Raw genomic sequence first — 22007 nt, forward strand, 5'->3', positions numbered from 1 at the left:
CAATAGCGAAGGCAAGCCGTAGCCAGGCAGCAATAACAAAGCCAAGTCGTAGCCATGCAGATATTACGAAGCCAAGCCGTAGCCACAGAGCAATAACGAAACCAAAACTTCGAGCCGAACTTTGAAATTTTTGTCCGGATCCGCATATAGTACGAGGCGGAAATTTGGGACGCTAATAACAGGAAAAAAACCTCTTACTATACGCGGGTTTTTACGGTACTTGACAACACGGCCTTCGATCGAATTGGTGCCTCAACTTTGCTTAGATTTGGCTTAGCTTTAGTTTTCTTTTTTAAACTGGGCAAAGACTTCACAGGGAAGTGTATCTTCCATGAAAATTGCTTTGCGCATTCTCAATCCTTTTGCGTGAAATGTCTCGTTCATCATTATTCCATGCAATCGTTTGCCACCAAGATTTGACACAACCTTGCAGGTCATGTATTTTTGTCTCATGAAGTTGTTGATTGATTTAGAATCTATGGAAACACCCACTCTTTTCTGTCCTCAACATAATCACAATTGTTACATGTAATACTGCACCGCTTTCTTTTGACTGCGCCCTTCTGTAATGCATTTGGACATTGAAGGTGTTGAGATATACGAGTAAATAAAGTACCAAACAAATGTGGTAACTTGAGTGAGTGGGCCAACTCATGTACGGTGCTTATCTGTTGTCATACCTGCATTTTCTCCAGATTTGTAAAAGCTACAGAAAAAAAAGTAACCAATAACAGTTACTTGATTAAAAAGTGTAATTGCTTACAGTCACCAATTACTGACCCATTAGGGTAATTGAGGTACTACTAAAATGTAATTGATTACTTCTACATTACTTTGCTCACAACTTTGATCAACGTTGCACATATGCAGTAATTAGAACTAGTCAGGTGGTTTCTCTACATCCTTTGTATCCCTTCACACATTGTTTATCTTAACTAACAATTGCTTTTCAAAATTTTATGCCTTTCATCTTTCCTCATTTTTCTGCTGAAGATAACAGTAGCGACACTGAAACTTGCTCAACCTGTTCGCTGGAGAGAAGGGCAAGGACGTAAGGTACCAAAATGTCGCGCAAAAGTTTGTGGTTACTTACTTAGCCTGTTGCTCGTGTCTGGGTCCTCGATGAAGCGTAGCACTTCATTGTCACTATGGCTTGGACAAGGTGTTCTCGATAGAACCAATGAAAGGCTGAAAAAAAAAAAAATCTTCAAGTGATTTCCTGGCATCAACTTCTGAACTGGCAATTGCTGTTGAGTCATATCAATGGCACTTCAATTCATTGGCCAACATCCGGTGGAGCATTAAGGTGAGGAAGCATATACTGAGTGCACAGGTTTGCCTTCTTGAACTTGTGCATCCGCAAGGCTGCGGCGTGGCACAACCGCGGGCGTTCTACTTTAGTTTCTGCCAAATTCATTTGCCCAAAGCTGCCTCATCTGTTGCAGCTTCTCGCTTCAGTAAAGTAACTGGTTATGTGTAATTGGTTAATGAAAAAAAAGTAATCTTTGAACTACAAGACTGCCAGAAATGTAACTGATTACAAGTAATTATGTGTAATGGTTTACGTGCAAGTCTGACTTGCTCTTCGGTTTTTCTCCCCCTCCCCCCCAGACTCGTTCAACGTGAGCTCGCTACCGACGGTGGTGCAGGCGCCACCGCCTGTGGCGACCTCACCCTCTGAGGTGCCCTCGCTGACGTCGGCTGCACCGGAGTCGACAGCATCCACGGGGCCACAGGTCGGTGAGGAAGCAAGCTCCGTGGCTCCTGCCCAAGCACCTCATCCACCCCCTGCCGCTGCTCCACCGGCACCTCGGCCACAGCTTTATGTGGCACAGGTGAGCAGCCCTGAGGTTGGAGAGAGCGCATTGACTGATCCTACTCACTGCAAGGTTAGCCCCTTTACCACTAATTTAGAAACTTTGTGGTCATTCGGGTCTGGAACTGTTTTGCGCATTTTGGATGCTGCACAAAAAAAGCACTCCTGGGAACCAATGCTTAGGGATTCCTGAGTCTTCCTGAGGCTTGTTGAACAGCCTACAGAAAAGTGCAATTTTCTCACCTTGTATATCACAATTCTTCTGAATATTTCCGCATATGACAGGGGAACAGCTGAGGCTTGTTGGGAAAAAGAAAAGGATAAAAGCTTTGATCAGAGCAACCACTGTAATTGCAGAGTCCACCCTCAAAGGGTTGGTGGGCAGTCAACTAGTGCAGTAGGCAGCATTTACCAGGCTGCCCACCATGGGGAGAACCCTGATTGTTAATAGGTGTAGCCTTGCAGCTCTAACAGAGAAGGTCTTGTTGCAGCTCCCATGGGGTGCTGCACCTAGGGAAGCAGGCGCTCTGTCATTGCCACCTGTCTGGCCATTGGCAGGGCCGTCGGTGCTGGAAGCGGCACCCTTGGCTCCAACGGGCCTGCTGCTCAACCCTCAGGCCGGTAGGTGGCCGCATCGCTTTTGAACTGACAGTGTGCCGAGGTTTTTTTTGTTTAATCTCTTTCACTGGAAAGGACTTAGTTGGCCTTGCTGCTTGTGTATTGTTTAAAGGCTCCTGTGCTCGTTCCCGAGAAGGACTAAGCCTCGTGTATACATGCATCAGGGCGCTTTTTAAATAGTGCAGCATGTGCTGCTTGTACAGTTGAGAGGTTGCTTCATCGTAATCTTTGGGGTGAAAAAAGAAACAAAAGAAAAGATGCCACGACAACAGCCAGGAGTTGGAAGCCAGTTTGGTGCTTCCACCCTTTCCTTAACCCTTACCATACCATAGACGAGCTAAGTTCGTCTGCGTGGTTCTGGTAAAAATGGCCCATGACGTGCTCAGCTGGTCAACAGTGCTGTTTATTCTCTCATTTTTATTTTCTCGTTGGTGGTGCATTTTATTTTCTTGTGTACCGTATTTGCACGATTCTACCGCACCACCAATTGTAACGCGCAGTTATATTATCGCCCAAATATCCAAGAAAATAACTTGTTGCCAATTATACCTCGTACATCAAGCAACGAAACCCGAGTCGATGCATACCATGTTGAAACGACGTTATGGAACATACAAAGGCATACAGACAGACGTACAGCTGGATCTTAGTGGCTAGTCGCTATCGGAGTCCAACAACACCTCCTTTTTGCTGTCCACCGACCATGGAAAGTTATCTCCAGTTCTATCTATTGCATTAGAAATGCCACGCGAGAGGGCATTCCATGCACCATGGACCCACCTTGCGACGTCCGAGCGTCGCTTTGTTCAGACGACCCATTCGATGGCTGTGTGGTTAGCTACTTTGCTTGGAATTATTTTATTTTTTATTATATTTTTAATGAATCGGTTGAGTTTTTGATTTCGAGTAAAATTACTTAAGACTGTAATGTGCAAGCAAATTTTTATTCATTTTTTATGCTAAAAAGGTGTGCATTAAAATTGCGCGAATACGGTACTTCTTTTAAGATTCACTTTTGCAATGAATCAGTTGAAATTAAGATAATAAACACATATTGTCTAGATTGTTCTTCGTAAAGAATTCCACATTAAAAAAAATAGTACAATTCCTGGTAGGATTTCAGGGTAATAGCACAGCACAGAAAGGATTAATTATGTCATACTATGGCAATCTATTCATAGAAAGTAGCTGATGCAAAAAGAGCGTGAACTATTTTGAGTAGCATGCCATTGTGTTTGTTTTTGTCATCTTGCCACGCTATGTCCACGTGTCATTGAAGAAGGAGGTCAACATTGTACATGACACAATTTTTAAGTGGTCTCTATCACTGTGTGGTAGATATTTATGCCTGGGCGTTTGTAATAATGTTGAAGTCGGAATCACTCATGATTTATTGTGAGAAAACACAGGGCAAATGACAGAAACATACATGATGAGATAGGCACGGCCTGACGTACAAGTTCAGATGATCAGATTTCGTGAATTCCTGAAGGCCAAATGATGAAGCAATTACTGCAGTGTCTACGGCAACCATACTTCACTTAGTTTCCCCTGACCCTGCTTACTACTAGAGTTAAGCATGCTTGGAGCTTCTGTTTGGCTTAAAAGGATATTTTGTGGCCCAGTTGCTGGCGTGCCGCTGATGTCGCCAGACATGGCAGGCGGGCTGGTCCAAGGGGTGCGGCCTCGAGGGGGCCCTGCCTCCTTGGGCGGTGGCAGCCTGTTGTTGAGTCCCCTGGCCCCACCGCGGGGACCAGTCCCTTCCCATCCTCACCATCACCACCATCACCACCACCACCACCATCCACACCAACAGCAGCCGCCACAGCAGCTGGTGTATTTGCCTTACGTACAACCGCCGACCAACATGGAAGCCCGCAAGCCTGGCCTTCTGGATGCTCAGGTAGAGGGGGGGCAGGGGCCCAATCTTTGTTCGCTCATTTTTGGGGACATCCTTCTGTGGAGCCGAAACTGAAGATTAAAGAAATTAGTCCCGTAAAAGCTTCCCAGATGGAGAAGGTTGTGGGAAATCTTCACGCTAATTGGGGGTGTGCAAATGGTAGTTTTTGAGACTGAATTGAATACGAATTGAATAGTGACCTTTCAAAGAAGTTTTGAATATAAAACGGCCGTTTTTTTTTTTTCAATAATATAAAATGATGTTCATATCCTTATATTCATAGGGTCAGTGAGTTTCTGTTATAGCATTGATCATCATAAATGAAGTGCTGGTTTGTAAGAAGTTTGAATTTAGCATTCGGAAAAATGTAATCAGCTTGTTTCATACCCGGGATTCTTCAGAGTGGGAGTGATGATGATAGAAGGAAAGGTCTGGCTCTCGGAGCAAGTTATAGCGCTCTCAAATTTGTAGCTTCCTGTGTTTTATGTCTCCTATGGACCCCGGGATGAAATTTATCACACTTTTGCTCCAGCTTCATGTTTCATTGTGAACACTTAATTATCAAAACTATTGAAAAGCTATTAGAAAAATATTAGTATCTACAATTACTGACGATTCGATTCGAAGACCGAATCTAATATGGCATTTTTGATTCATTATTATTCTGAATTTTTTAATCCCACACCCCAACAGGTAGCACATCGTGGTTGGGACAAAGTAGCTTGACATCCAACGCTGTAGCCCAGTGACTAGAGATAAAGTTTGTGGGGTCGATCTTGGCAGGGTTGGCCTCATTTCGATGGGGGTGGAAAGCAGAAACGTTCATGTACCGTACAATGTGCGCATGTTGAAGAACCTCAGGTGGACGAAATTAGTCCGAAGTACCTCACTACGATGTGCCTCATAATCGGACTGTTGTTTTAGCACCTAAAATTCCAGAATTTTACTTCAATTTTTACAGTAGCTTAGCACAGCGCAAACAATGATCTATGCTTGCTTCTCTCGCTGCCTTACCTCACGGACCGCTGGATTGGCTTTGGCTGCTGCAGGAGCCACCAGGATGTGAGACAATGGCAGGCCAGCTGAGTTCGCTCACCTTAGTCGGGGCCGAGTCTGCCGAGGGTGCTGGCGGAACAATGCACCATCAAGGGGGCTTCCTGCTTCAGGCTCCCCTTCAGCCGGGCTTCCTAGCACTGCATGGGCATCCGCCACCCACCCCGCAGCAACAGCATCAGCAACAGCAGCATCAGCAACAGCAGCAACAGCAGCAGCAACAACAGCAACAACAGCAGCAGCAGCAGCAGCAACAACAACAGCAGCAGCAACATCAGCAACAGCAGCAGCATCAGCATCAGCAGCAGCATGGAGCATCTACAGTCTCTGTCCAGGTACCTCCTATTCTGTCTAATTGTAAGAACAGGGTGTTTTGATAGTGACAGTTCGCTACAGGACATTAACACATTCGCTAACAAATACAGTCGAAACCTGCTATAACGAAGTCGACGGAAAAATTCACTTTTGTGGGAATTTCATTATCGCGAGAATGAGACTGAGAAATTTATTTCCAGAAGTTGGTAAACTTACTTGGCCCAGCTTTGCCTTGCAGCAGCTTGACAGCTCTTCCTTCATACTGCAAAACGTGGTCCATTGCCATGTTGTCGTCGTGTTCACCAAAATATGAACGAATCATGTCGAAGGTGTGAGGGGACGTGGGGTATAAAATGTTTTTCTTTATTTTTGGTTCAATCTGAACTAAACTTCACTGTTTCAATCATATTTTCATGCTGATTTCAAATCTATAACTAGTTTTTCGATAGCTATACTCATAACTTTAGGCCTTTGTTCACTATAATTCCTAGGTGTACCACCCTTGTTCAGTGCTGCACAGAAACTTCAGCAATGCACAGAGAATAGCGCGCCTGAGAGATGCAAACTCCGTCCAATGAATGCTAAGAAGCAGAAAATCGTTGAACGCTGTATACACGACCTCCTAGAGCAGGTTCTTAAAAGGTGACACAGCAGCCCTTCGACTAGCGCCTTAGTGCTCGTCCCGATGAATTCTAGAGGGTACCAGCTTGCTGTGGACCACCGACCATTGAATGCACGAACCGAAGTACCTGCCTACCCACTGCCTTGAACAGACTAGACTGGCTGCTAGCACAACTTGGCCGAGCTCAGTGGTTCTCAAGCTTCAATATCTCCCAAGGGTTTTTCCCGATTTCTGTTTGCGATGCCGACATTATGAAAGTTGCCTTCATCTGCCATCAGGGTACGTTTGAATTCGTCAGGATGCCCTTCAAGGTGGCAGGTGGCCTGGCAACTTTTCAAACCTTGATGCACCGTGTGCTGCAGGGAATTAATCAAAGCTTCACTATGACATCTTTAGATATCTTCTAGTCTACTCGGAGACCCTCGAGAGTCACATTGAGCAGGTAAGGAAAGTACTGCAACGTGCTGGTCATACGATTAACCCAGACAAAATACAGGTGTGCCATCATTCCCTTAAGTTCTTGGGCCACATCATCTCGACTGGGCAGTGCAGACCAGATGAAGAAAAGGTGTGTGCAGTGCTAGATTACCTAAGACCCAGCACAATTAAGCAGCTGCAAGCCTTCCCGGGGCTTGCTTACTATTATAGGAACTTCATCCCATACTCCTCATTGACAGCGCATCCACTCAGGGACCTTTTGAAGAAGAATGAGCCATGAAAGTGGGCAGAGGGTCAAGAGCAGGCTTTTACTGCACTCAAGCAATCCTTAGCTCAGGATGCAGTTGTGGGCCTTCCAGATCAAAACTGACCTTTTGGGGTTCAAACTGATGCAAGGGGTGTTGGCATTGCAGCTGGGCTAATGCAGGCTAGCCCTGATGCACTGCGGCCTGTTTCTTTCATTGGCAGGGTTCTTACAGAGGCTGAAAGCCATTATACTGTCCGGGTGTGGGAGTGCCTTGCAGCAGTGTGGGCAGTGGACAAGCCTATCTTGAATTTGCCGAGCTTGCAATTCGCTGTGACCACTCTTCCCTTGTGGATGTTCACCGACCAAGCTTTGCCTAGGGTCAAGCATTGGGTCCTACGACTGCAGTGCGTGCCAAATCAAGCACAGATGGGGACAGGCAAAGATACCCCCTGATGCGTTGAGCAGAGCCCCTATCCAGTGTGAAGACTGCCCAAGTGACAGTCTGTGTGGGATGCTGTTCCCCATTGCTGCTCCAGAAGCTGAAGCGGAAATTACATTTGAGCAAGTAGCAGTAGCCTTGGAAGAGAATGCCACACTCTTAGGTGACACAGGATGGCTCATCGAAGAACAGGCCTGTGACGGCCGTCTCTCAGAACTGAAGACGGTGGTCCAAGGGACTAGGGTCCTAAGCTTGGACCCTGATCACCGCCTTTTTCGTGATCTCGCAGAGCCAACAGAACTGAAGCCAAGTGAACTGCTTGTTCGGCAAAGAGGCAAAAGAAGGTACCATTGCAACCTGGTCCTCTGACACCTGGCAACTGAAGTTCGCACACAACCAGTCCACTGCAGGCTGTGCCGGATTTTTCAAAACCATGAGACTTGTCTCAGCATGGTTCGTCTGGCTCGGCATGTGGGCTGACATATCAAAGTATGTGCAGTGCCGCGCTGTCTGTCAACACACAAAAAGCTCGACGCCAGAAGCCTGAGGCCCTTATGAATAGTCCAGTGGGCCACAGCTCCCATTGAAGAGCTTAGTGTGGATATTATCGAGCCCTTGCCATCTACACCTCACGGCCACAAGTACAGTTGATAAGTTTTTAAAGGGACCGGGGAAATAAAACCTATCACCTGGGAAAACGTAACCGTGAGGAAGGGCATAAATCGCCACAGCACAATGTCAAACAGTGAGAGTGGCTGCCAGTGCAGTTATTAGATGTCTCGGTGCTCATGCCGTGACCAGGAATGGCAGATGCGTGTGTGCATAATTAAGAGGCACCAAAGCTGACTAAAAAGAACCGGCAATTGTGAAATGCAAATAAGACCCTTGCAGGCCTCAAAGTTGTGGGTGTGAGAACCCCACAAAGTAAATGTAGCCCTGTACTTGGCTGAATTGGCCCAGTGTGTGTGGCTCTCGGTAGGTTTTAGTCGATGCACACGGGTTCAGGTGCTTCACCAACTGCTCTGTGCGTGCTTTCTTCCATTGTTTGTGTTGTGCCTGACTTCTGCAACTTTGTTGATTTATTGCAAATGTCGATCGATTGTTGCAACAAATGTAGCTTGCGTCAACAAATTGGTCACTTGTTGCAATGAATTGGTAGCTTGTTGCAACGAATTGCAACATGCGAGAGTCAATTTCTCTCTGTACCGTTATATTTACGTGGTGGGCACTTTCAAATGCAACGTAAGATCCGGGTTAGAATGGTGCTATATCAAACAGGAACGTAATACATAGCAGTTATTGGTATTTAGGAAGGGACCACGAAAACAGTATGCAGCAGCCCGAAGAATGCACCAGCGAGGAATGCATCAACGGGGTTCCACTGTACTTGCTGGCGATTCTCGACAGATTAACTAAGTTTCCAGAGCTCTTCCCTCTGCGAGCGGCAACAAATACGAAAACTACAGGTGCATGAATATTTGAAAATTCATTTAGATATGAATATTCAAATCATATCGAATATATTCCAGCTGCGCACAAGCTGACACGGTTCTTAGCAGTCGTTTCTATCTAATCTAAGAATACTGGAGCGATTTTGTGCTGAATGTTGCAGAAATTTCATGCTGCTGGTTAAGTTTCACCTGTAAAACATGCTTAGCCACTGGAGGCCCAAGCTTTGCAGGAAAGCCAGCCTCTCAGTAGCAAGGGGCATGGGTTTGCAAACTGCGAATGTGCACTCTTTTGCAGGTTCCACGCCCCAATCCTGAGCTTACTGTTTGACAGCAAATGTGATGAGTGACGACTGGTACAGGGTCAAATGCCTCTGAGCTTGCGGGAAATTGGTGCAGTACAATAAGGCGCAGGTTGGCGAGAACCAACAACTAGCAGAAATTACTCAATTTTCCAAAGCTAACATCAGCCAAATACAATCTTTTAGTATAACGGCTTACTAAAATTTTCTTTACCAGTGACAATGTAATTGCTGTGTTCCAACGTGTTAAAATAAACCAACTTGCTAATAAATGCATGTGCATATTATTATTTTATATTTGAGGCTAAGTACTCATATTCAGTTCGTATTCGAAAATGTTGATATTCGCACACCCCTAACAAAAACCTTAGAGTCTACCATACCGACCGGTGGGACAAATGGTCAAGCACCAAAAGGCACCCTTAAGCAGTGCCGTTACAAGGACTCTGAACCACAAGGTTTCCAACCACAGGGACTGTGACCAGCTCATACATGAGATCGCCCTTGCCATGCATATTGCAGAGAGCGTAGTCACTTGATATACTCCAGCCTTGCTATGTTACGGCCGTGAGCTCCAAACCACATGGGAACCCGCAGGTGACGAGGAAGATACAGAGCATCCGGCACCGTCACACCATGTCTTTGCAGCAGAACTCCAGAAGTGCCTTGAAGAGGCCCTCAAGTATACTCAGAAACATCAAGCAGCTGCTTGGCAAGTGCAGAAGTTGAGTTACAACCATCATTGGCAGCCAACAGCCATTAGACACGGTCACCTCTCAGATAGTCCCTCCTTGAGTGATACTGTCCAGTGTGTCTCAGCCAAGTCGGCACCGTGATGTGGACCTTATCTTGAGGTCAAGCGACAAGGACTTTGCTTTGAGTGTCCCTACTGTGGGACATTATTGAACCATTTATTGCTCACGCCGAGGAGTTGGTGCTCTATCATGAACCACAGCTTCTCTCTTCCCATACCGCTTCTTGTTTTGATGGGGAGAGTTGTGACGAGAGAGTGCGGCGGCTTAAGCGGATCGAGAGCTACAAGTGAGGTGAGGCAAGGCATGGTGGACTGTAATTGCCAGGGGAAGGACCAGGTGGCGCGAGAGAGGAAGGAAAATGTGGGTGGCACACAGTGTGTGGGGTGTGATGTGCCCAGATGGACAGCATGAGGACAGCGTGGGGGAAGAGTCACCGAATGTGGTAATCAAGCGAATGTTTGCAACGATTGTGTAGGTCTGTGGTCGTTCGTAACAAGCTTCTGATAAGGTTGAACTGTATGCCGAGCATGCTTCGGTTTCTTTTATGCTGGAACTCCTACATGTACTTGGTGGACAGGCAGACAGACAGAAAACTTTATCAGTCTGTCCACTAAGTACATTTTTATCTCCTGTTTATTTTTAACTCCTTATTTTTATTCCTCAATGTACTTAGTGGAGAAAAAAAAAAGATTGGTTTAAAGGCAGGGTGTCTACCAACTGAGAAAACCGGGAATTCTCGGATTTTTAGTAGTCTGGAAATACTCCGGGAAAACTCAGGGAATTTGTGCTTCTGTCAGGGAAAATTAGCTGTAATTTTATTGAAAGGGAACAAAAGCCGCAATGATGCTGGCTCGAGTAAGAGAGAGGAATCGCAACAAATTGTCTTTGACGCCATGTCATTGGCTGGAGGAGTTGCTAGTGTATAGTCAACGGCCGACTTTACGGATACCCGACAATTCAGATGGCTTTGCGGCACCACCACGTACCCCACAGAACGCTCTGAAAACGTACCTGAAATATTGGATGCAAGAACCCTTTGCCATTCGATTTTCTGTACTTTCTGCCATGACCGAAGGTCCAAAACGGCATCAAAGCCACCGCCGCTGCCGTTTTGATTGCCTCGCCGCCTCGAACTGGCGCTCTTGCACGCAGATCCGATGGCAGCAGTAGCCACCACCGCTGCTACGCTAGACCTAGCTGCTTCGATGTTCGCTATTAAGCTTCTTGCCGTTTGATGCCATGTTTTTCATTGAAAGAATTTCCACTGTCAGCAATGGCACTGACTCCGCCTTTGCGGTCATCACGATTCCATGGCTTCGACGCTCGGAAAGCACAATGCGTTGCATAAAGCCAGTTTCCGGAAGTTAGTTTTGTCTTAGTACAATCTGTGCTGTGCGGCGAAGCATAACAAGTGTGGGAAGGGACAATCCTTAGGGGACACATTTGTTGAGACAAAGCGGAAAAAAAAAAACAAAAAAAAAAACATGAGGACACGAGAAGGAATCGAAGACGCAGTGCTAGTTATGTAGTACCACCTAGCCCACCAATCTGTTCTCTTGAACACATTATGTATTCCTTAGTTATACATGCATACACCCGTCATCTCCTGTCACATTAGGAGCACCGATATGCCTGATAAGTGTACTGGCAAGCCTTCAGGGCTTTTTCGGATGTGCCTGTGGAGATTTAAACCTATAAGGGCAATAAAAGAGATGCAATCTTCTTTTCGAACTGCCCGAATTTTCGGACTTTTTCGCGGCCCCTAGGGAGTTAGAAAAAAATCGGACGTTGACTGCACAACTGACCAAGAGGATGCTTCAAATGGACCATGGGGCGAACGCGCGGCGGAACGAAAATGAGAACACAAAAGGAGCTACGCATTGAGGAATGAATGGGAAAGGAAGCATGCCATCGCTTCTTTCAAGGAGCTTGAGCACAAAAAACAGAGATGCGAGATGCAAGTGACCATCATCCAAACCAAATAAACACTTAAAAGCAGTGAAACACAACGCTGAGGCTTTGTGCGTGGGCTGACAGTATGTCCGGACAGTTGAGGTTGACTTTCCAGCTGCTGAGAGAGAATCTCACTTGTTACAAAGTTCGGGCCTCATGCCAATGAGCTTGCTATAAGTTGATAGAAAAAGCTAATATTTGAAAATATTTGCCTCTATATTGTCACGTGGTGGTGACGTTGAAGAACACGGTAGCAATACTGTGAAAGACAAAACTAACTTTTATTGGGCGAACTTGTTCCCACAAAAACAGGCTACACTTAGAGCACAACGATAGCGGTGAACACGGTCAGCGATCGTTGAAAATTTGATCAGCGGGTTAAGCGCGTAGGCTTTTATACATCAGTCTTCGAATGTTCCAGAGTAATCGTCGAGACCCGCGTGTCTTCCACAAAGTTCTGCATTATTTGCGTTGCGCACACATGCAATCAGATTACACAAGGTTCGGTCACAGACAGTCGATGGCACCATTGATAACATTCCAGAAATTTCCAAAACATGCAAGTGTGTCCTGCACTGTGCGATAACATTTGTTAGGTGGTGAAACGTGCCACCCGATAAAGACAAGTACACGTGTCAATATGCATCTCCTTTTTTTTTGTATTTGAGAATGCTCGACTCAATTTGCAATGGGTTTTGCCATTTTTTTAAATATATTTTTTTTTGCTGTGCATTTTACTAACACCTGCCTTCTGTTTTCTTTTATAGCAAAATAAATGCTGCTCCTTACTATTCAAACTGCATTAAGTCAATTTTTTTAACAAGCTTGCTAGAGAGAGACAGCATTGGGCGACATGGTGTCAGCCCATCTTTACATAAAACAAGTTTCTGGGTAACTCTGGATCACTTTCTGGGTCAAAGGCACTCAGGGAAAACCTCGAAAACTCAGAGAATTTGGAAATGTCAACTTGGTTAGACACCCTGAAAGGGCTGTGTTAACCACAAACAGCTTGATCTTTTGCTAGAATGTTGCTTAGTGCAGTGATAGTCACAGATCCAGGTATTTCTATGCAAAAAATTTGGTTGTAAACAGGTTGTCTGACTTTCGTCGTACGTTAAGAAATGATCCAAATACAGACACTGCTTATTCTAGAGAACCAAAAGTTTTGCATGGGTGACTCCCAGAAACGTAACAAACGGCTTATTTTGTCCTTGCCTTTGAACTGTCTTCCACTGTGGCTCAGTGGCTATGGCATTGCACAGCCGAGCACAAGGTCATTGGGTTCGATTCCCGGCTGTGGTAGCCGGGGAAATGCAAAAATGCTTGTTGGGTGTTGGGTACAAGTGTAAAAGATTGCCAGGTGTGGAGCCCTCGCTACAGCCTCTCTCATGATGTATTTTGCATTTAGAGATGTTGACCACCCCACGATTGAATTGAATTGCCCCATTAAAAGCTTTGATGAGGCTGTTTAATGATGTACGCTGCTTTTCTCTGCCCAGGGTCCCATTTATTATGTACAGCCGGCACCCCTGACAACATGTGGGCGCAACTATGTTACCTCGGTGCCTGAAGCTCATGCAAATTCACACGGTGAGTACGAATATTTACTTCTGTAATAAACTTTCGACTCCCTTCCATAGTCTACATTACTGCATTTGCTAAATCCTAGCGCGAATTTTTTCAAGAAATTAACTAAAGTTGACTTGAGTGCTAAACTGAATGCACGAAGTCATGGAGTTGCCTTTTTCTTGAGTTTTTTTTTCCTTGATTTGTTGTCAGCGTCAAAAACTGTCATTCGTGCGACAACAGAAGTTCCTTAACAAGGTGTTCACATTGCATGATATTACGTGCTTCATCATGACTTCACTTGTGTGCGCTTCTTCACATGTGTTGAAATCGCAAGTCTTCGGAGGCAAGCAAGCAGGTCTATGGTTAGGTCCGTCATGAGTTGCCGCTGATTATGGTACTTTCAGAAAAGACATCTTGAACAACTGCTGTACAACAGTGCAGCAGTGGGTATTTATGACACACATTGTGGGAAACAGAAGGCCACCTCGGTCGAGTTCTTTTGCAAGCTCATGGTGCTACTCTGTTACAGAAACAAGAACCTGCTTGTTTAGTGTCAGCAGCGTCCTGGATTTGATACTGTTCAGTCATTTCAAAGTTCTGTAGATTGCATAGCCAGCAACGTAAACGAGAACAGGAATAAATTTTTTAATTTGTGACATTGTTTCAGCAGTAACTACATTGCTATACAGTTGAAATCCACGATAACGAAATCCCGCAATTAGCAATTCTCGTGGCAGTGAAACATTTTCATATCCTCGGCGAACGCCCATAGGATTCAATGCATTTTGTACCTCTCGGCAACGAAATGTCGGTGTACCGCAATCCCTCGTCAACGAAATTTGCCCATATTACCTACTCGCGTAAGGCTAGCAGGCTCCAAAATGTGCTGAAACGCGATTGTTTTGTACTAAAATTGCGCAAAATACTACCACATTGCACTAGTGTGAACTTGTGTGAATTTTTGCTCACAAAAACAATCAAGCGCCGGAAACGGTCAGTGCGCTGGAAACACGTTATGGCCGCCATCTTGTTTGTTGATCACCTGTTTGAAGCGGCACACATGTTACTGCCGACATGTGACGACGGTTTTTGCACGCCTATACTATAGGCGAGATTGCAGATCATTCGAAACGCACGTTCAGTTTGCATTCCCCGTGGCTGATGATTTGGCGAGGCCTAGGCCAATTGCATGAGACGAAACTGAATGCAAGCTGAACACTCATTTCGAAGAACAATCGCCGATCACGGCAGTGCACTGCGTAATGTGCTCCTTGGTGAGAAAAATGCAGCAAAAACAAGGAAATCTATGTCCCACCGACACGGAATGGTTTATGGCGATTTGGTCGCAGAATAGGGAGTGTCACGCATCGGGCCATGATTGAGCGATCGTCCGGTATTATGCGTCCCTTGCTTCAAGAACGCTGGCTTTGGTGCCACCCGACAGACATTGCTTGCAAATTCGGTGGCGGCCGTATATTTGCTCGAAAAGGCCATTATCTCGATCGTTTACCTTTGGGTACACAAGATACAATCACTTTTCCGCTCGGGACCGGACGCGTTGCCGCTTACGCGCAACAGCGTGCGCTGGAGAAATGCTGCTGCATGCGCTGTTGCTCTGCGTCCAGTGCCAAGTTGTGCAAAATGTCGCAAAAGTGATCGCATCCCCAAAAGCAATTGACCGAGAATACTGTGTTACGGCAGTGCTGCCAATGCTGGTCGATGTATGCGGCACACTTTGTACTTTCGGCAACGTGGTTCTATATCCTCGAGCAAAGCTTCCAAAGTAGGCTAATGGGATTTTGACAGTAAAGTTTTGTTCTGTGATGCATTACCTATCTGTACTGTTTCTTTTTGCAACAACGAAATTCTCACGAAAGCGAAATTTTCGCGTTTCCCGCCGATTTCGTTATTGCGAGGTTCAACTGCGGATACTATAATTGGGGAACTCCAGAAACCGACTGCACATTATTTGCATGAGGGTGGATGTGAGCCAAGGGCACTGTAACTTTGTGTCCAGTGGTGTCGTACACATGCAATGCCTTGCGAAGATGTCGCCGTCTAAGAAGTGAAGCTCACAAACTTAAAAGAAACGTTAGAAATTCTGTAAATTAAGCAATAAATTGTTAATCGGTGTGTTAAATATTTACGAAGCTCTTTTTCTACACATTTCTCAAATATACATCTAGCCGCTTTTCTTCACTGCAAATTGCACACACAAAAAAAATTACAACTGATTACAACTTACCCTGGAGTGCTCTACGACAATAAGTTTAGCTTGTTCACAGGTCGTCCTCCTGAGGAAACTTGACACGTGAACCTTCGCTCCCACCGCATATTTACCATGGCAATTCGGCACACACTTTTTGTGTGGTATTTCCACAGCAACCTTTTACCATGCCGTGCCGTGCCTACACACTCGCACAAACAGGCACACACACAAGACACGCTGCAGTCATGACTTTTGTTGCCCAAGCAGCACAGATTACTAGCACAAAATACATGATCCTGAAATGCAGTACAGCGAGCAGAATGTGACCCCGTGCTCATGTCTTGATGTGTCCCAGCAGTACTAGCACGGTGTGGCATAGTGATGATGTTGCCACGTAGTGCTCAGGCCTTCTCCTAGTCTAGCTGGTGTTGTCACAGCTGGCAGACCACCAGGGGAGAGGAGAGAACTGCGCCTGGCGGCTTACCTGTTGCGTTTCAAGGGTTGAGACCTGTCTTGTGAGGGTGCACGTCTTTGAGTGCACTTTTAACATGGATGGCAGCGCTGTAAACGAGCAGTGTAGAAAGTCATGCTGAGAAACGTTGCTGAAAAAGGTCGAGGCGATGTTGTGGTGACGACAGGCCAAATCAGAGGAAGCCTGTAAGGCTTGTTTGGCTGCACCAGCTGTAACGAAGCTCTGAAAGCGTGCTGCGGAGTGAAGAGAACAAACGAAGTGTAAAGTGACATGCGTTAAGGGGGGGATGCTGCTTTCGCATCGCGAAAAATGGCCCCAAAATATAATTTCTGAAAATTACATTTTCTGTTTCTATTACCCCTTTTCTATCTGATTCCGAAATATCATCACTGTAAACGACGTAGAAGTGCTCTAAAAAATTTGTTTTATCAGCCAAGGTGGCGAAAAATTTCGCGGAAATCGTGAAAGAACAGCATTTTTAAAGCCACAATATCTCTGGAACGGCGCAACCAAGTGCCGCCATCTTAGTCTCGTTGGAAAGCGCACTTCTCCATCTTCAAATTTGCTGCTTCAGCTACCTCTTCTATACAGAAACAAGCACACAAAAAGCAAATGATTGAAGATCGTGCTGGAGTCTGTGATTGGCCGTGCCCGCCACGTGACTCCAGCGTGGTTCGCCATTGGTCGGGCGCTCGCGTCGTCTGCTCGGCTCTTCGTCTCCACTCGCCATAATCTACGTGGACATCGCAGTAGCTTGGCCGATTCCTACGTTTGTGGACGTCTCAGACTCACGGCTAAGCATACTGGGCATTGGTGACGCGGACATCATGACCAAGATTTGTGCGCCGAATTCGGACACGTGGCTAAGCCTTCAGCACTCAGTGTTTCGGAATTCGTGACCAAGCACATTGTGAAGGCAATTCTCGGATCCGCGGCTAAGCATTTCGCGCATAGGAGTCTCCAACTCGGCGATTATGCACATCGCGCGCGGACATCTCGGACACTCGCCTAAGCATTTTGTACATCGGTGCCTCCAACCGCGCCACTCCTCAAGCCCACGATTAGGCATTTTGCGCGTCGGCACCTTGGACTGCGCGACTAAGCATATCGAGTGTCGACTCCTCGAGCCCGTGGCTACTAATTTCGCGTGTCAGCACATCGTACTGTGCGGCTAGGTATTTTGCGCTTTGGCACCTCGGACTGCGCGAATCAAAGGCCAGAGACCCCAAAAATCACACTGTAAGCAAAGACAGCAAAAACTACAATACTGGTGCATTTTGAGAGATGTGAACTGCTCCAAAAACTTTGAGAGACTTTATCTCAAACCTGTGTTTTAGGCATTCTGCATTGTCTGTGGAAAGGGTAGCATGGGAATGCCTGTACCAATTTTGATCCTGTTTGTTTTTATGTATTCCCTGTAGTGTGCTTGATGGTATGACAGTCTTCAGTATCTTGCTGAGGGCTTAGTTCTTTTTCTGCATGCTAATTTGTGAATGAGAAGTTCTGGTACAATTAGTGAAAGTGAACATGATGGGTCGACCGAGCGGTGGGCCCCTCCGCGTTGGACGCCCCGGTGCCGGAGCCCCTGGTCACCTACCACGACATTACCCAGCACTATCGCCTCGAACGGTACGCCTACCCACCTCCACATGGCAGTCTTCCCAAGCGGTCCGAGATCGCCTGGCGTCGCCTCCAGACCCGCACCTTTCCGTGCCCCCTAGTGTATTCGCACATCCACCCTGGTGTCATTGATCCACGCTGCTGCCTGTGCGGCGACGTTGCCTCCTTGAACCACATCCTCTGGGGCTGCCCGGAAGATCCCCCGCCCGCCGACCTCGTCTCGTCACCCCCCACCGACGAACAATGGGAGGCTCTTCTCTCCAGCACCGACCGAGACATCCAAACACGGGTCCTGGCACGAGCTGAAGACTCCATCGTGAAGCACAACCTGGAAGCCTACGTAGCTTAGCCTCCCTTATCCCTTACCCCTTCTAATAATAAAGTTGTCACTCACTTCTGGGTAAAAAAAAAAAAAGATTAAGCAGTTAAAAATGTTTTGAAACTGTTGTACCCTGTAGTGCTCTTTTGAGCAAAATTTAAAACTACAGGCAGCTCCCTGGCATGTTTTGTTACAATGCCAGGTTTTCCACAAGCGGCACTTAACACTCTTAACACTTAACACTTAACATATTGTAACTTGAAAACTAGTCAAGGTATCGTAATGACACTACATATTTCTTTGAGACACCTTCGAGTATGGCTGCCAAATTTTGTTGCTCTAGGTCAAAGAACAAAAGAGTTAGCTCTGATCTCTACCTCCCCACTTAAGCGTCGTTAAGGAGTTCTGTGGCGCTCTTCAGGTGTCTTGTTGGTCACTTAAGGCTTGCGAAGGATTAGTCCTAACGCATTTTCATCAGAACTACCAATTGATCGACCATTAGTTCTTTACTTCCATGCGTGATGCGTTACTGCTGGTGCAGCGGCAAAAGGAAATCTCGGAAGGCGCCACCACTAAAGCATTTTTGTTGAGCCACGCCCATGTGATAAAGGTCACCAGGGATTCTAAATCTATCTCATAATTGTTAATGCTAAATTGAAGCTTTGAGTAGGACTCTCTAGAGCTTTCCAAGTCTATTTGTTTATTTGAGGTGAAACGCCCAAAAGCACCATAATTCTGGTGTTACAAATGGAAGCCATCAGCACTGTAGCAGTCTCACTCCGCACCGCCATTCTGCGGCCTCAAGAAATCAAGATTTATGGGAAATTGTTGCCATATAATAGTGCCGGATTCACGTCAGAATGATGGAACGACTGCTGCTTGTCTGTGGTACTTGATAGACAAAAGGAAATTCCTCGCCGAGTCAAACTTGTAATTTACACATTTTGGAGGAAATGCCCTGACAAGTGGGACTCGTCAATGGCATAGAAAGGATTAATGGAGCACAAACCTTGCAAAAGCCATTCAACAAATTTTCCGTCGCACTGGCACTCTACGAAACAAAGAAACCAATTTCATCATTGCAATTTGTTGTTTTTTTCGAACTGCCCGATTTTTTTTACGTTTTCGTGGCGTTGTGCTTGTCCAAAATCGGTTGTGACTAAATATGTTCACAATGAACTGCCAGTGGCTGTGTTAGTTTGCATATCAGTTTGAGTGCAGATCGAGGCCTCAGTGAATAGTCATAAGCTTGCCTCGTGTAAAACCTGCACCCAGAAAAAAAATCGGGAAAAAATGTGCGGGCCTTACATGAGTAAATATGGCATTTGATTCGTTATTCGACTGGTCTCAGATATATGCGCGCCTTTAGAAAAGAACCATATTTTCATGAAGGCTCCTAGCAATGGTTCTTATAGTGCAATCGCAATTTGGTTTGTGGCTTTGATTCTGACTGCTGTGTTCTCTTTCCGCTCGCAGTGGGCCTAGCAGCGGCGAGTCCTCAGGCAGGTGCTCTGGTTGCTGGCAGCCCAGTCGGGGGGGGATCGTATCCTGTGTGGGGCTACTACGCACCTCCCATGACTGCGGCCGGCCTGAGCAATGGTGCGGCTGATCCAGGGCCTCCTTCCCACACGGCCTTTCTGGGGACCTTTGCAGCACCCCTGATGGGGCAAGGAGAGCCCTACCACCACCACCACCAACAACAGCAACAACATATGCCACAACAGGCTGCTGCACCTCCTCACCACCAGCACCAGCAGCTGGTGCCCATGTACCTGGTAGCCACCAGCCCGCCTGCTGTCGCACCCCACCAGCAGCCACCTCCACCTGCCAGGTACAGGGGCCTGACAGCACAATGCAACCATTGAGGGGCCGTAACCGTTTTTTTCCCCTCTTTGAAAGAATAGATGCCCACAACATAGCACACTGCTAGTGTGAAGATTGGTCAATCATGCTTCTGTGCGCCTGGAGTACAATTGAACCTCAGTATAACGCAACAATGCTTGTGACGAAAGCTCTCTGTAATTTGCAAATTTTAACGAGTCTAGGCTTCTATATTTGAGCTCTATTTTGCAGGTTTCGAGAACAGTCCAGGCAGCTAGCATCTTTTCCGTAAGCATTTATGAACAGAATCCCGCAAAAGCACTAGCACATGCTGTCAAGATTGTGTTGAGAGCAAAGGTTCCAAGTGGGCCATGCCTTCTGCTAGCAGCCGCTGTCGCATGGTGTGATGCAGTTGTGTGGTCATCACCAACCACCACCATTATCATCGTCATCCATCAGTTTGTTTGTGATAGTGTAGCAAGATTGATAACTCAATTTGTGATCAACATCTGCAAGAGTGACATGGTGCAACAACACGAGGACTAAGCATGTTTCTTTTGCCTTCGCCAAAGCGCTTGTAAGATCACCTCTGACGACATTTTCATGGTCTGACTGGCTGTTAGTATGTTTGGGAGCCTATTCGTGGGACTGTGTGCACAAATTTTGTGTACCCAGCTCCAATCCTGTTGCGGTCATACACGTATGTATGTATATATTTAGCAATGTTATACACAGCCACTATGGAGCCAGCAGAAAATTAAGCCGAAGAAAGCATAGGGGAAGTCAACTCTGGTCTTTAATTAAGTGGGGAGGCTACACTTGAAAGGCAACTTTTTTATTTGGGGCAGATTAGAACAAAGCTTCTCCACCTTGTGTACTTTAATGTGTAGATTCTAAAATTGTAATCAATATTGTCATAGGATAAGTAGTTTACTATATACTCTAAAAGCATTCTATTAGCTGGGTCCTTTGTTTGGAGAAAAATTAACATCTAAGCAGAAAATCCAAACCCAGTGGTTTGAGTATAAAGATTATCTAGAATATTCAGGGAGTGTCATAAATTATGAATGTTCTAGGCCAATTCGAACAAAAGTTAGAGCTGATTAAAGTTGCTAGAAAAACATGTCATCTTGTCAAACATGTGACCCATTTCAAAATTGTTTTTTTGAGAATAGTACTGCCTTGAAAATGGGCATATTGCTTTCTGCATACATTTTTTTCTTGCAAAAAAAAAGAAAGAAAAGAAAAAAGCCGGTAGCTGAAATAAGACGGAAGTTATTTTACCTTCAAAATTGGAAGCGCACCAAAATTGTTGTTTTGAGAAATCAAGGAAAAACATTCTGCAACATCTTTATTCAGAACATACCCATAATATCTCAGGAAAATGCACCCAGAGTGTAATCTGGATGCATCCCATTCTTATACCTCGTCTTGGCCAGCTTCCTCACACTCAGAGGCTTCTTGCTGGAGCCAGCACTTTGATGGAGCTCTTCCTCCTTTGCTCTCTGAGATGCACTGGCAGAAATAATTACAGTAGAACCCTGATTATACGACTTTCTTGGGACCGTGAGAAAGCGTCGTAAAATGCGGGCGTTGTAAAATCCGAACAAAAATTATGCCTATAGGAACGCTACTTACTTCGTGCGACGGATTTGCGAGAAACTTCAATGCAAACTACTAACATACTCTGCAGGGCTTGGAAACCCAAATGACCAAAAAAGTAAATGCAATAAGAATTCATGCTGCAGCACAAGTACCAGTCATGCTTTGTTCAAACAAACCTTTACGGCACTCTACTACCCACTGCTGCAATTCCCTCCAGCCGGTGCGAACTGTAAAAAAAAAAAAAGTCGGTAAGTTTCTTTTGGACTGTGTTTGATCTGTGAACCAAGAGCTTTCGCTCGAGTTGTGCAACGTCCAAAAGGAGGTCCTCTGCGGCGTCTCGTGAACAGATTAAGTTCCGGATGCTGTCTATGTGCCGAAGCACATAGACGGCATCCGGGAAAATCGCATCGAGAAAATTTCTATTTGTCTAACTGCTGCTGCTGGCACAAATTTAGTTAGAATTTGTTTCTAATTCTCAATAATTTT

The 22007-nt window shown here is 45.8% G+C and overlaps 1 protein-coding gene across 8 annotated transcripts in view; it reads left to right on the forward strand.

Moving 5' to 3' along the window:
• The window catches only part of LOC135895884 (cAMP-regulated phosphoprotein 21-like), a 107580-nt gene that overhangs the window by 54049 nt on the left and 31524 nt on the right, over nt 1-22007 (forward strand). For all 8 annotated transcript variants that reach the window (XM_065424095.1, XM_065424094.2, XM_065424100.2 and 5 more), the window contains 6 exons: nt 1612-1835; nt 2308-2437; nt 4060-4337; nt 5384-5722; nt 13406-13496; nt 19572-19926. In XM_065424095.1, coding sequence (XP_065280167.1) covers nt 1612-1835; nt 2308-2437; nt 4060-4337; nt 5384-5722; nt 13406-13496; nt 19572-19926 — 1417 coding nt within the window. The remainder of the gene's footprint in view (nt 1-1611; nt 1836-2307; nt 2438-4059; nt 4338-5383; nt 5723-13405; nt 13497-19571; nt 19927-22007) is intronic.

This window comes from Dermacentor albipictus, chromosome 4 (assembly GCF_038994185.2).
Source record: "Dermacentor albipictus isolate Rhodes 1998 colony chromosome 4, USDA_Dalb.pri_finalv2, whole genome shotgun sequence".
Taxonomy (NCBI): Eukaryota; Metazoa; Arthropoda; class Arachnida; order Ixodida; family Ixodidae; genus Dermacentor; species Dermacentor albipictus.